Raw genomic sequence first — 15,155 nt, 5'->3', positions numbered from 1 at the left:
AAATTTCTTTTTAGTTACATATTTTCTTTTATTGGACATTTAAAAAATTAAAGACAAGTACAATGATCTGTACAATAAGAATGACAAGAAGTTGGTTTCAGCCTTAAGCATGTCTGTAACTTTTATCTGCAGTCCTACAGACAGCTGATAACCAGAAGAATCTGACAATACATAATGAGGGCTTTGTCATCAAAGGTCCTTTGGGAAATTACACAACTCTCTATCTATATTCATTGTAATGTTACAGTCATCACTGCCTCCATAAATTAGGTATCTCATTCAAGTTTCTCCTTTTGTGTCAAACGGTGGTAACAGTAATTATCCCAGTCCTATGAATGCTTTATCTGTGCTCAATCTTCTTTTAGGAGCCCCTGAAATCAGATAAAATGTTAATTAAATTTATCAGCTACTACCCATTTACAAAGTGGAAACCAACCTGATAACTTCTGAATGCAATATCAAAATATACAAAATGGGATATAGCTTTATGTACATATTTTTGTGTCTTTTAAGTGCACCTTTGGGCATGTTCCCACATGTGACATATCTTTAAATGTCAAAAAAGTTTTATTAAATTTCTCCTTATGTATAAGTAAATTCATTTCCAAATTGTCTTAAACCTCATATTTTTCCAATTCATATTTTGTTAAAGTAACTTTTTTGTAATTCAAAGATATGTTCTTTCTTACATAAACTAGATTGAACTTCCCACAACTATTAAATCATCCTGTACAACTAGGAAAACAGAACTCTGCGAAATGTGTTTTTTATGCCTCAGCCTTCAAGTAACTTATAAATGGTACTTACACAATGATGTTGTTGATGGGGATGTGTATAAGCTTGACAAAGAACCCAATGAAACCCATAATGGCAAATCCTATAGCTGTGGCCATGGCAATCTTCTGAAATTCTACAAATATAAAAACCAGTCAGTTAAATACCAATAGAGTAGATGTTATGTACACCTAAAAATGTCAAGGTTGTTTTATGATTAGAATTGACAAAGCACCAAAAATGGGACTAACACTGTTACCAGTTTCAAATTTCAGTCTTTCAAAGGACATAAAAACAAACACGTCATCAGACATTCTGCTGAACAACTTGTATGAACTCAACTAAGTAAAAAGTACCTTTCTTGAGGTCACTTTATATTTGTTTACAGCTGCTTCAAACTAAAGAAATATTGCATTAGTATCTGTTTACTTTTCAATTGTCTACGATTATCCTTAGCTTTGTTTTACACATCTAGCAGTTAGTCAGCAATACTAACTTAAAGCAGCAATCATATCAGCAAACTGCTAAATTAAAATGCCTTAAAAATGTGTCTCTCTATATTACCTTTCCTGTCTGGCTTTGTACATCTTTTAACCAGTCTGATAGAATCTTTGGCAAACTGCTTGCCTGGCTCAATAAAAGCTGTAACCTGATCCATTTTACCTAAATAAAAAGTTAGACTATGTATGTACTAAGCTGCAATTTGTAATGAATGATTACTATAATTTTTTTGTATTATTTATAACTACTTCTGAATCCAAGAGAGAGAGAGAGAGAGAGAGAGAGAGAGAGAGAGAGAGAGAGAGAGAGAGAGAGAGAGAGAGAGAGAGAGAGAGAGAGAGAGAGAGAGAGAGGCTTAAATCCAGCACGTTGAAACAAAAATCAGAAGGGAAAAATTGAGGCAAGCACTGAAAAGTTTTTGCAAAAATCTGAATTACCAACGACACGTCATCTTTTCTCATAAGAATCAATGTATCTTTCCATCTTTCCAATGTGTTTTGAAATGTTGGCCACATTGGTCAAAACAAAATCTTTAAAAAGCACGTTTCACCTTGAAACGGAGTTAAAAGCTATTTCAAGGAGTTGAATATTGCTTATTTGTTGAATCTGTATTGAAACAGAAACGCTTCTTGCGATTTACGTACCTGATTTTTCAAGGAATATGCACTCTCTGCTTTCAACTGCGTTTGCCACGAAGCCGGATGTGCCGAAAGAGAAGTAGTTACGCATTCAACGTGACGCTTTATTGTGATTGGCCTGAATAGAGAACAAAATCTTCTACAAAAGAGGAAGGAATGTGGTTACTGCAAACGCTGCCCTCTTGTGGCACGATATGGGAGTTAATGATATGGTGGCTATGTCACGGGACATTTGCTATACATTTCCAAGCCGTGACTCAATAAATATAGTCATGCGGCGCTCAATTATTTCCTTTTGTTAGCCAGGCACTGGTGAAATCTTAAAGACTGGGGCAGGTCTTTCACAGGTAAAATTTTAAAAACCACTAGCCACTGACATCTAAAATTGTTTGACAATGATTTATCTTTGACTTTGTGTTGTCTTACATTTAGGGTGCACACAGAGCCTCAAAGACTTGAAATTTAAAGCACAGACAGTTTCATATATGAATAAACCATCTGAATTTTTGAGTTATCTCATTTAGAAAGTTATTCAAATTTTAGTGCATCTCTAGCACATAAACCTTTAATATTTAACTTGAATAAATTTTGTTATTCAAACACATCAACAATCTTATGATGGTACACAGTACTGTGAGCATTTATGATAAGCAACATATTTATAAAGATTTTTTTTTTTTTTTTTTTTTGTAGACTGAATTAAAGAGAGCACCCTGCAAAGAATATTGATTTAATTCTTATTATAAATATTTCAATCCATTTTATAAACAAATATTTTGCAGTTATATCTACCACTGAGTCTGCTGAACAAATGTTTGAATATTCCTCAGTAGGTATGTTGTTGTTTACAGGAACAATGGCAGATGAACGTTCACCTCTCCTCAGTACAAAATCTCCAGAATTCTCTGCCATCAACTCCTCGGGTCCTGTCACTATAAACGAGACCCATGAGGTCCATGCAGAAGTTCATGTGTATAAGAGGAGATGGTGGATAGTACTGGTCTTCTCACTGGTGGCTATGACCCAGGCAGCCCAGTACAATACCTATGGCCCTATAGCAGATAGCTGTAAGCATGCATTTAACTGGAGTGATGGGGAGGTGGCCCTGCTTACCACCTGGGGGCTGGTCACCTTTGCTGTCAGCATGCTGCCCTTTGCCTGGATACTAGATGTGAAAGGTAAGGGGTAAAGGTCATTAGATGTAAAAGGTACTAGTAAGGGGTGAAGGTCACCAGATATGAAAGGTTAGGGGTGAAGGTCACCAGATGTGAGAGGTTAGGGGTTAAGGTTACCAGATGTGAAAAGAAAAGGGCCGATCAAAAGTCACTAGATGTGAAATGTAAGGTGTTATGGTCACTGGATTTAAAGCTTTAAGTGTGAAGGTCACCAGATGTGAAAGGGAAATAGTGAAGGTCACCATTGTGAAGAGGGCACCATATACACTTGGGATGTTGATTTAAATTACGTCATTTTGTTGAAATTCCAGTTCTATTTTTTAGATTAAGAATAAATGTAAATACTCAGGACAAAGGGGTGGGGACTTAAATGCTCACAGTAACACAAATATTACTAACACATATACTTGTAACATTCACAGATATATGTGCATTTTTCAGGACTCCGTGTGGCAACACTGTTGACAATTAGCTTAATGTTGATAAGTGCAATACTGAAGTGTATTCCTGTCATGCCTCCCTTGCTCACCTGGTAAGACTTTACTCCTCTCTCTCTCTCTCTCTCTCTCCCTGACATTTCTCATGTCAATTTTGTTCGATAACATTTTCTGTCACAGTTCTTACTCTGGACTTTTTATACACGTTACTGATAAAATTCAATACAAAATTGGAAGTGATTTCCAGACTTGCAGATAAATGTACAGTAAATTTGTAATTTTGTTTAGAAAATGAGTAATCTATTTTGAAAAAAGTGTGTTTTTCACAAAAAAATGTTATTATGGACCAAAACACATACTTTAAGAGTGGCAACACTTATGACATTGATCAAGTTAAACCATTATTTATAAGTTGAATTATTATATAATTAATGAAAATACTACCTACACAGTATTTTTCTTCACTACCCAGGTTGGCCAATCTAGGTCAGATCTTTGCTGGTCTTGGAGGTCCTGTGTGTATGTCTGCTCCTCCCTTGTTGTCCAGTCACTGGTTTCCTCCCCACCAGAGGGCGACAGCTACTGCTATCATGGCCAACTCGGGCTGGATGGGACTGGCAGTGTCCTTTCTCTTAGGTGAGTGATGTACAAAGGCATGTGCCCAAGGCATCGCTTTTAGATATTTAATAAATGTAAACCTTTCAGTGTGTAGTGCTCACATATGGTTACATCTAACAAATAATTTCAATGTTCCCCATTGGAGGCATTCTGGTAGTGAAGGCAAGTAAGTTTCCAGTAATGGCTGAAACTCAAAGATGTGCATTTAATTAATTGATTTCAAGTATGATTCTTAGAGTGATAGAAAACATTTTAGAAAATAAGATCATAATAAGTGAATACAAAATGGCTGATTTCCAGTTCCACATTTAGATGATAATAGACATTTTCAACATAGCAATACACAGGGGCGGATTGAGGCGGTCCTCTGGGTCTTCCGGAAAACGGACAAATTTCTAAGTTTACATTGATGAGTACCTATTTTTTTCTGTCGGAAGACAGTCAAAAAATGGAGGATGGATCAACAAAGATAATGTGGAAGACTGTCAGAAATATCTCTGGATCCGCCCCTGAGACATACATGTAGTTTAGGGGTGAAATTAGTATATTAAACAGTTTTCAGTTTTAAAAATTTTCTGTTTTAAACAAAGAGACAGGTGTGTTGGATACACCTCGGTCACAAAATCTCTGGACTTGCGGTTTCTGTAGGTCCTTTAGCATAATTCCTCTAGCATAATTTTGGCACAACATAGTTTACTAGCACAAGTGTCACATTTTCTAATCATCATGTTCTGGTAAAAATGCACTTTTTCTAGGTCCTCGGCTGGTCAGTGAGCACAACATGACAGGACTGAATATCTCAGTGCAGAGATTATATGCAGCACAGGAGAGGAATGATATCAGGTTTTTCATGTATTTGGGTAAGCTATTATGTCCTGCATGACTAAGTCAATTTTTTGCATTGCAAGCAAAGCTGGGCAAACTTGTTCAGAGAAACTACTCAAAAAATTTGAGTGAAAATTGATTAAGTATCCCTTTTGAAACAATAAAGTAAGTGAATAAAAGGAAAAATTAACATGTGTGTATAGAAATAATATAAAATTTTAAAAATAATGTGATATTAAATAAAGAGACTATGGACCAAGTAAGAAACTGTGTGTTTTATGACAACTCTCATTGAAAAAATATTGAGTTGTAGAAATGTACAGAATAAGTGGTATTGAAAATTGTCATTGAATGTCACAAGGTCAGAGCCCTATTCAAAAATAAAAGAAAAGTATGATTTAAGTGTTATGGATGTGTTCATGTCATCCTGCTGATTACTTAATGAGTTCCCAATAAAAATTATATGTAAAATTCCTCTTTTTTATGCAGTAAGTCTGTGAAAGTTAATGTATATTTAAACTTCCATAAGAAACAAAATAGCAAAAATCAACCATAATGACTGGAACTGCAGTTTGAATACTGTTGTTATCAAGTTAAAGTATAAAGAACATCTAATTGAGATAGTTATGTTTTCAGTTCTATTAATTTACTTACAAAAGTAGCATGTTGTTAAGTCTCTTGATCCACACCTACTTCCAGAAGGTGGCTGGACTGCTCTGCTGTTTCTGGCTGTACTGGTCTATTTCCCTAACTCCCCTCCCAAGCCACCCAGCAAGTCGGCTGCGGTGGAGAGACTGGATTTCAAAGATGGACTGCAGCAGCTGGTCAGGTGGGTCAATGCGGCGCAGGTAAAATAGGTCTGTTAGTCGTAGAATTGGTCTTCTTAATATAATCTATTGACTTCTTATAAACCAGTGCCACATCTGCAGTAGGTTCTTTTTTAAAAAAAACATGTTCTTGAAGTTAGAAGCATTAATATTTGATACCAGTTACAGAAACTGAGAGGGCTGCTGTGATCTAGCCACCATTTTTCTATTATAAACAACCCCAAGTCCTGGGTGTTAGGCTAAGCAACCTTAGTGTACTTGAGTATCATCATCGTAAATTAATCCTTATCTATGTACAAGTATACATCATCATAGTAATAAGTAATGTACTTGTACCAAAACTTAATAGATAAGTACATGTAAATAAATAAAGAACAGTGGTTCATCTAGATCATAGGAAAAGTTAATAGAACTTGTAGCCCTTCAACTTTTATGCCTAAATTTTAAAGTTGTGTTACAGTAATGATTTAAGTGATTTTTTGCTCTGTTTTCAGACACCGTAGGCTGTGGCTTGTTGGTCTGTCCTTTTCCATTGCTCTAGGAGTATTTAATGCATGGAACACAATGCTAGATGTCAACCTCAATGGTTTGCTTGGAATTTCACAGGTAAAATGCATTCAATTTGATAATACAGTGGTCATACTAATTCTGCATCAGAGGAAGCGAAGTACTGGTGAATCTCCCTTCAGGTAGTTAACCTATGAATTAAGTTCTAAAATTTTTCCAGTACTGCATCTGCTTTCCTTTCTGTTAATACTGACTTTCTGTTAGCACTTACTGTATTCCTTACATCCTTTTTCAGTAAATGTCACAATTTACTTGCTTGCCTATATTGCTTGCCTTAATTAACTGAAACATCCCATTGTAAAACTTGACAATAGCATTACACAATTTGACTAACTAAATGGGAATTTATAAATACTGTAGCATGGTAACAAGATGTGAATAATAACACTATCACTATTAAACTTCCTAATCATGTTTCATGCGTGCATGTGTGCTATTATTTATGTTGTACACAACAACACAGAGTACTCCAAACGATATTCAGAACTTATCAACAGAGATATAAGTAATTTTCACATTTGTTCAATATTTTCATGCTGCTTTACAGCAATCACCAGCTGCAGGTGTTATGTACATATGTAAATACATAAAACTTCTAACATTTTCTTATTATCATTCTTATATCATATTTCAGCAGATCAAATGATCTCGATGCCAATTCTAACCTTTCCTTCTGAAATCACAAATACATATAAATAGGAAATAGGCATAAATACAATTAATATATTATGAAGATGTAAATATGATGTACAGAAATAATATTATTGCTTCTACCCGTGCACTGGAGTTTGAAGCTTGTGATGTACAGTTAATCATAATCATTTATAGATAAACAAATAAACAGCTATATGTCTCAGTGGAGACTTTCTGATTTTGTGTGGCAAATGTCATATTTATGTAAGAATTTTAACAAAGATATTCTCATTAAAGACTCACTGATTTGTCTGACAAAGTTCATAATAAATAAGAATTTACACAAATAAATTCTCATTATTGACTTTTACATATTCAGAAAGAGATTTTTTCTAATTAACATTTAATACTTATTTTGCCAGAGAAAGGCCATGTTGATACATGGATAATATCAATAATACATGTACGAAATTTTCAAGTTTTTATCATATGCCCAAAATGACATCCTGAATTGGCTGATGGCCATCTTGTTTCTTTGTCTAGTGACATCATGTAGTCTCATGTCAGGTCTTAATTAAACCTGGAGGGAGCTCATCTATGAACTAAATGTTAAATTTATAAAGAAACTTTAATGCCAACCAGGCCCTTTTTTAGTGTTTTCTCATTTCCTTCTTCATATACATTGGTGAAAACGTAAACATGGTCTTTGGCTCTCCTTTGCCCTTGAAATAATTTACCACTGAGGTACCTATTCAGTCATGTTGTCATGTGATATCATTGCAGCCTTTTGACCCCCTTTTTTTTTTTTCAAATATGAAAGGGCTGGGGTATCCTAGTCTTATGCCATGTTTTGTCATTTTTTTCTATAACTGAAGGATATTAAGTTTTGTTCTATGCATTACTAGCACAACAGCAGATGCTCTTTAATTCTGTTCTAAAAAGTGATCCAAATATGCCATAGACAATGAAGTTCAGTGAGGAGCTTACTGCATTGAACACTCCAACCAAGAATATGGCAACAGGAGACACACTTGGACCTGTCTGTGGAAAAACAGATTTGACCTGTATTGCCAAATTCAGTGATGTGTTTATCATCATGAATACTGCAATAACTGTTACAATAGTCAGCATTTCCCTATTAAGTTTCTTGCGTTCTGCTACTTGAGCTGCATTGAAGATATGAATATGTACTTTGGAATATTCAAACAGTTTCTTGAATGCCTTGATAGTGTAATATATAAACATTCCCACTGGCAGCAAACCAGAAATTGGGATTTCTAAAGCAATTCGGATTAAAACTGAGTATGTCTTCCAGAATGGTTCCTGTTTTAGAAGCAGCATTGGACAGTGATCTGCATCTTTGCACTGGTCAAGTTTCAAATGATCTACATCAAACAATTTAAGAGCATTGAATATTAAGAGTCCAGTGATCACCACAGATAATGGAAACAGCTTTTCTCTCCTGGTCAGTGGTATTTTGTTTTTTATACTGTTCAGTTTTTTGACAGAGCAGAAACGCTCTTTGGAGACTAGTGCAGCTATGTACATCTGTAGTGTCATGGAAAAATAGGTTGCAACCTGTATTCCAACAATACTTTTCTCTAATCCGGTAGTTCTTGCTTCTTTATAATAAAGGTAGGTTGTCAGAATGATAGATTGTAAGGCACGGAGAACCAGAAATATATTGTCATTGATTGCTAAGATAAAAAGTAGGTACGAAGTCCTGTTGTACTCGATGCTTTTGTAAAAAACAGCAAGCACAAGAGAATTCAGAGTAATTCCTACAACTGCAGTCAGAAAAATTATGGCATTTGCTGTCCATAAATAATAATTGTACTCTGGGGAAATATCTAGCAGTTCGGTGCCATTTGCCAAAGTTGCATTAAGTTCTGCCATTTGTTCAGTCTCAAGTTTTTATCATTATCATTAGCCTCTTCTAATCACTTCACTAGAGGTATATTCAACTTTTTACAGGATGAGATATTTCATGAACTCATACCAGAAGTTGACTTTTTGTCTGCTCTTTCTAAGATCCTTTCACTGGAAACAGCCTTTTTTTTTTTTACTTCATTTTTTCCATATGAAAGGAAATTGGTGATGCTAAACTAAGAAGCTTATATATATATATATATGGACACTGTACCTATAGTCTGTTCCTTTAAATTCCTTTGTTTAATGTCTCTGTGTATATGATATATATCATCTTTGGTGTCAAGTCAAAATTTAAACTCGCACAGTGTTCCAAGGCAAATGTCATTGATCAACACTGCTTGAGCTCTGTGATCTTATTCCAGGACTGACAAAACCCAAACATGAACTCGGGGGGGGAAAAAAAACCTAGAAAATACATATAATATTGTCAGTCTTCTTATAATGTACAGTATAAGGCAAATCTGTATTCTAGGACAAAACTTGATAACTAATACCCATACACACCTGAAAAGACCTGTGTTCCACATTCGTTTTCAAGGAGCTCTTACTTGGCATACGTCTGCAGTACTACTCGACGTGGGTCACAAGGTAGTTCACTTCAAATAACTATCCAATCACTCAAGGTGCTAGCCATTTATTTCCTTGAAGATGCCTTGGTCATTAACACCATAATGGCAGAAAAGCTTGAATATAAAGCTGTTAATATTTGGTTTGAATTTATATGTTATTAGTGCCAACTGCGTAGATTGATTTTTTACCAAAATTCTGCAAAAAAAAAAAAAAAAAAAAAGAAATTGTAATTTTCTGTGAAAAGATGTTTGTTTATGCCATTTTTAAGAAAGTACATGGACCTAAACTTTGGTAGTATGGGGAGGAGTCATACATGGGGTCTCCTTTCATCTTTGTGTGTTTGGGGTCAATTGGTATATTTTCATTGGAGAACACCCTCTGATTCTGTAACCGTAAAGGCTAGAAATTTCGTTTGTTGAGTTTGGTAGAGCATTTCAAGTGCAATACTGGTGGTGTTGTCAATTTTTTTTTTCAGTACAGTTTAAGAGTTGCACTATAGTAAAAAGCACAACCTCAGAATGTTCAATGGTGAAGATAAAGTGTGAAATACTCATAAATTTACCCTTTTCCCTTCTCTTCCCGAACACATTGCAACTACATATTTAACAAAACTCTACTTCCCCACATCTAACACAAAACCATCTATACCGTCCTTTCAACTAAGGCTCTATTCCCATAGACTTTAGATCGATCTATCCCCGCGGGGAGTCTCACTAGATTACTTTCAGATAATCCGACTTAAATGTCCGTCCCGCCTACTACAAGCTGTAAGGGGGTAATTAACTTTCGTGTCCGCCCGGCTGACAGCTATTTAGCGTGAACCCCCAGGGAGTTAGGTCGATCTAAAGTAGGTCGATCTAATCTATGGAAATGGGGTGTTACTAGCACGTACTACAGCTGGTGGTACAGTGCCAAGGGGCGTTAATGCCTCTTAAGTCTTTGATCCTCTAGTTCAGTATGCTTACAAAATAACAATTTTCCAACAATTGTGGTCAAATTTTTACGAAATATTGAGTAGGAGAGCAAGTAACAGATTTTAACTGTGGTCACTAAATGGGGTAGTACTACACTTGCATAGCATAATCATCTCACCAATGCATAGATGTTGCTGTGTGCACAGTTGCATACTTATTTAAATGAGTTTACAAAAAATAAAAAAAAAACTGAGGGTTATTAGTAGCACAGAAAAATGACAGAAAAAAAGACTATTTCAATGCCATTTTTCAGAAAATATGAAACAATGTCCTTTTGTTTTTATCGGAGTTCTATTATGTGAAACTATAAGGTGGCACATGGTCCGGTTTTGCAGCAAAAAATTGAATTCAAATGCATCTTTTACTTTTTTTAAGGAAACTTTCATTAGTAACTTAAAGGGATAACAACTCTTTGTATGAGATATATATTTTACATTATAATAAAATTGTAAACAACTCGTACAGATAATATATAGTCTGTTTTACCATCCTCCAAAGATGGCTATGCTCCGTAATAATTTCCGAAGAGATTATTACAAAAAAAAAAGAACTTTTTAGAAAAAGCCAGGGACTAATTTTGAATGTAGAAATTGGTAAGCATGGTAAAATTGTCATATACCCCAGGGAAAATCATTTTTTGGTCAAAATGAACAGTTGATATGCTTTTAATAATAATTACTTGATCTTCTCCACTCCAGACAGAGGCAGGGAGCCTGGCTTGCTATGCTGTCATAGGAGGTGCTGTGTTTGGATTCTTCTTAGCAGTGTAAGTAAAATGTTACATTTCTGGTAAGTAGCAGTGGAGTTGTCATTAATTTGCAACTATGGTGGAAAGACTGCTTAATTTTTGTTCACCAGAAAAAATGCTGTTGTAGATAGTTTATGTCACTGCAGTTTAGGTAGACTTTTTTTTTCAGAAAAGTTTTTAAAAAGTTAAGAACACACTACATAAAATACCAATTGTAGCACTGTAGTGATTGGTTAGTATGTTTTTTTTTTTTTTCCTTTTAAAAGGTTCGCTGATGTGTTCTCGGGTCACCTCCGCCTCATGTTGCTGGTGCTGTTCACCCTGGGTGTCGGGTTTATTACCTGGTTCTGTATTCTCTGTGATGGTTTTATCCCTTTCTCCTCTGGTAAGAAATTGCAGCATGAGGGACAGGGTGCTGTTAATGTTTTCATTTTTTAACTGTACTCATATAAATGCAAAAACAAAAATATGTGAACTGCACAGCTCTCTTGTGGCCCTCATTCCAATCAATTGAAACTTATTGAAACTCTACTGGTAATCTAAAATGGATGTGTGCGCATTAGTACCGGTACTTGTATGATATTAAACGGTTTTATTTAATTCAGCAAAGAGTCACCCTATTGAATCGTGAACTCTGTTTATTTCAGTGAGCCTATACCTATCCTGTATAGTAGGGGGAACCTTTGTGAGTGCCAGTGTGCCATTGTTCTATGAGCTGGCATGTGAGACCACCTATCCAATAGCTGAGGGGATCACGGGCGGGTTCATCAGCTGGTTGCTCAATATATGTGGCATCCCCTTCCTGATAGTGACCATGATACCTAATTTGAGTAAACAACTATTTAATAGATATAAAAAAATAAAAAGAAATATCTTGAAGCAAATGGGCAGTGATGCTTTTAAGAAGTAATGAGCACTGATATATACATATAGTACACAGACTTGTTTTATTAAAAAGAAATATCTTCAATATGATAGCCTTGGTGTGTATCCAGAAAAACGTAGGTTAGTAGTGATATGTGCTGGGATGGTTTAATTTTTGATTCCAATATTGAAATTTACTTTTTTTGGCAGAAGAAGTCATTCATCGATATTGATGATGATGGTCTTTAGTCCCATTCAAAAAATGGATGAAATTAGATAAGTTTAAGAAAACTAGAAAATTCCATATTTGACTTCTATCAGCGTAAACACATTCACAAACGAAAAAAGGCTGATTTTTGGAGGGGGGGGGGGAGGAAAGAAAACTAGAAAATTCCAGATTTGACTTCTGTCAGCGTAAACACATTCACAAATGAAAAAAGGCTGATTTTTGGAGAGGGGGGGGGAGGATTAATGATACATTATCAGACTAAACAATTTGAAAGAAATATGAGTGCATTTTAAAGGTATTTGACGATTGAATTCCAGGTCAGTTTTGGATGAACTGGGCCTTCCTTGCCGCTATTATCTTGCCCATTCCTTTACTGTTGCTGTTCAAGGAGAAGTACACAAGACTGACCCTTGACGACAGCGAGGACACGGACACAGACATCCAGAAAGTCTCAGTCCCAGTCATTACATAGGACTGATGCCGTTTGCTCAGTAATTTATAAGGAATTGTGCAGGTACATGTAATGCTGTGCAGCCAAAAGGCAGTGTTTTGGTGTACCAACAGATTTACTGCATGCATTGTACTAGTACAGCTAGGTTATTTGTAAAATCCTAATGCAAAAAATTATGAATTATGAAAGCTTATTAAAAAGCTTTCCGTTAATGCCAGGTGGTACTGTAGGATTCTTTGTTAATGGTCAAGCAGTGCAGGTGCTTCCTATGTTATGTGGTAAAAAGGTGAGACTGTTTTGCCAACTTGGAGCAAGTGATAATTTGTAGCTGCATTATCAGTTCTTGTATAACCATTGTAGAAGCTGATTATGTTTCATAATATCATGTGCTAAAATGGTCTTATTAAACAAAATTAATAAGTTTCTTAGAGCACAAAGAAAATTCAACAACTTTTTCTACCTCCCTACTGAGATGCTTGGTCAAATGTGTAACGAAAGACTGCAGGTCGGTTTCTATAGAACCCAAGAAACAAAGTATAGCAGGAAAATTCTGTAATTAATATAGATATGTTGTGGTGACTTACACCCCATTTCCATAGGTTAGATCGACCTACTTTAGATCGACCTAACTCCCTGGGGTTTCACGCTAAATAGCTGTCAGCCGGGCGGACACGAAAGTTAATTACCCCTTACAGCTTGTAGTAGGCGGGACAGACATTTAAGTCGGATTATCTGAAAGTAATCTAGTGAGACTCCCCGCGGGATAGCTCGATCTAAAATCTATGGGAATAGAGCCTTATTTTGTATGCATTTACATACACCATTATTGGAATACTCGGTCATGCTAATAGTCTAAGTCAATATTTTTACCATAACTTTAAGGTAACATACGTAAGGTTATTATAATAACCATTTTGAAATCCACTCTCTCAATATTTTATGATCTAATACCTGGTAGCCAATTTTATTTTTAAAGACTTAAAGGTTTTATAAATCCAGCAAAATATTCCCAGAAGAAAAGTGACATGATAGAAACTGAAATATAGGAGTAGGTGCCAATAAATTTTGCCTTAACTGTTGTTTTAACAGAACTGTTACTTTTACTTATGGTTTCACTCTCCAAAATAAAAGTTACAATGAAAGTGATAGTCAATGAACTAATATTTAAAGATCATATTTCTTTGAAATTCCATTTTCATGAACTTTCATGTGTCCCGTGCTTAACTTTCAGCAGTGTAACATGGAAGGTTGTGTTTCAGTAGCCAGGCTAAGAAATCCAATATCTCATCAGATGTCTTTAAAAAGTATATAATAATAATAATAATAATCGTGGATCACTGCTATGTGTAATTGTGAAGGTGCTGTTTTTGAGCATTTTTGTGTGCTCAGACAGAGATATAGATCAAATGAAGGTGATGCTGTAAAAATGCCACGGACTGTAAGTGAAGCTAGATCCATTTTAGCTTTATTTGTGTTAAAACAATCTGACGTGATTCATTGTTAATTTTGTATGCATTCATTGTTTTACTCTGACAGAAACTTTAAAAAAAAGCTTGTTCCCTGATGTGGTCATTCTTATGCTTGAATCTGGTTATTTAACTGTGTTAAAATCGGTTTTAATCCTTTTAGCATATTCTAATCAACACTGTGTACAAAAGAAGCTCTTGAAGTGTGCCATGTTTAACAGATCATAATTTATTGGTTGGCACTTCTCCCTACCAGAGACCTGAGTGATGACGTCAATTATGTGCAAAAATCAGCAGTGTCCAGAAAACCAGAGAGACCAGTGAGAATCTAGTTAAAATCCATTCGTGGCCCTGGTAGAGAATAGGGTGCCCTTCTGTAGAAAAAAATCACATCCCTTTGTTTTATAGCTGACTCGACATAAGTGAAACAATATGGAAATCATACAAGTCTTCCAGGTATTACGTGAAGAATTTGCACTTCTCATGGCATACAGTGTGATGTACGTATTTCCAAATTTTTATTTATGGATCTGGGGCATGTGCAGTAAAGAGTTTATTTGGTGGAGTGAAATGTTCAAAAAATTAAATAAAATTGTGCTACAAGAACAAAAGTGTCGCATTCTTTTTGCCCTGTTAAATGTCCATCTAATATGATAAAAGGGATACTTTAGGCCTGGAGATATTAAATATATTGCAGTACATTAATGTGTAAACGCAGCCCTAGCAATAACATTCCAAACAAAGTTGTTTAATAATAATTGCCCCCCCCCCCCCTTAAAAAAAAACGACGAACGAGCAAAGCTTACGATTCGCTTTACTTTACACTCACTACATGCATTTCCCGCAAACTGGTTTATGCCGGAGTAACAGGAATGGAAGTCCGCTTCCCATTAATTTGTACATATGGTAGTCCGGACTTCCTTTCC

The 15,155-nt window shown here is 35.5% G+C and overlaps 2 protein-coding genes across 2 annotated transcripts; one reads left to right on the top strand and one right to left on the bottom strand.

Moving 5' to 3' along the window:
* Positions 1–3: 3 nt before the first annotated feature.
* On the bottom strand, positions 4–2,048 carry LOC147760811 (protein transport protein Sec61 subunit gamma). Its single transcript, XM_087016915.1, has 4 exons — positions 1,920–2,048; positions 1,339–1,437; positions 808–910; positions 4–371 (listed from the first exon to the last, which is right to left on the bottom strand). The coding sequence occupies exons 1-4, from the start codon at positions 2,002–2,004 to the stop codon at positions 362–364; spliced, it is 297 nt and encodes a 98-aa protein (XP_086873041.1). The 5' UTR covers positions 2,005–2,048; the 3' UTR covers positions 4–361.
* Positions 2,049–2,093: 45 nt separating this feature from the next.
* LOC106157955 (solute carrier family 49 member 4-like) lies at positions 2,094–14,840 on the top strand. Its single transcript, XM_013533762.3, has 11 exons — positions 2,094–2,260; positions 2,765–3,091; positions 3,530–3,620; positions 3,998–4,161; positions 4,899–5,003; positions 5,668–5,797; positions 6,290–6,401; positions 11,170–11,237; positions 11,486–11,604; positions 11,867–12,049; positions 12,630–14,840. The coding sequence occupies exons 2-11, from the start codon at positions 2,770–2,772 to the stop codon at positions 12,782–12,784; spliced, it is 1,449 nt and encodes a 482-aa protein (XP_013389216.2). The 5' UTR covers positions 2,094–2,260; positions 2,765–2,769; the 3' UTR covers positions 12,785–14,840.
* Positions 14,841–15,155: the final 315 nt, after the last annotated feature.

The sequence above is a fragment of the Lingula anatina genome, chromosome 7 (genome assembly GCF_051362555.1).
Source record: "Lingula anatina isolate TDL-2025a chromosome 7, LinAna3.0, whole genome shotgun sequence".
Taxonomy (NCBI): domain Eukaryota; kingdom Metazoa; phylum Brachiopoda; class Lingulata; order Lingulida; family Lingulidae; genus Lingula; species Lingula anatina.
The sequence above is the reverse complement of the archived record's forward strand: the minus strand, read 5'-3'. Positions and strand labels throughout refer to the sequence as shown.

Coding starts and splice junctions, on each gene's coding strand:
- LOC147760811 (XM_087016915.1), bottom strand. CDS start 2,004: ATGCGTAACTACTTCTCTTTCGGCACATCCGGCTTCGTGGCAAACGCA. Junction 1,438..1,919: donor CATATTCCTTGAAAAATCAG/GTACGTAAATCG, acceptor CTTTTTATTTAG/GTAAAATGGATCAGGTTACA. Junction 911..1,338: donor TACAAAGCCAGACAGGAAAG/GTAATATAGAGA, acceptor TTATATTTGTAG/AATTTCAGAAGATTGCCATG.
- LOC106157955 (XM_013533762.3), top strand. CDS start 2,770: ATGGCAGATGAACGTTCACCTCTCCTCAGTACAAAATCTCCAGAATTC. Junction 3,092..3,529: donor CTGGATACTAGATGTGAAAG/GTAAGGGGTAAA, acceptor TGCATTTTTCAG/GACTCCGTGTGGCAACACTG. Junction 3,621..3,997: donor ATGCCTCCCTTGCTCACCTG/GTAAGACTTTAC, acceptor TTCACTACCCAG/GTTGGCCAATCTAGGTCAGA.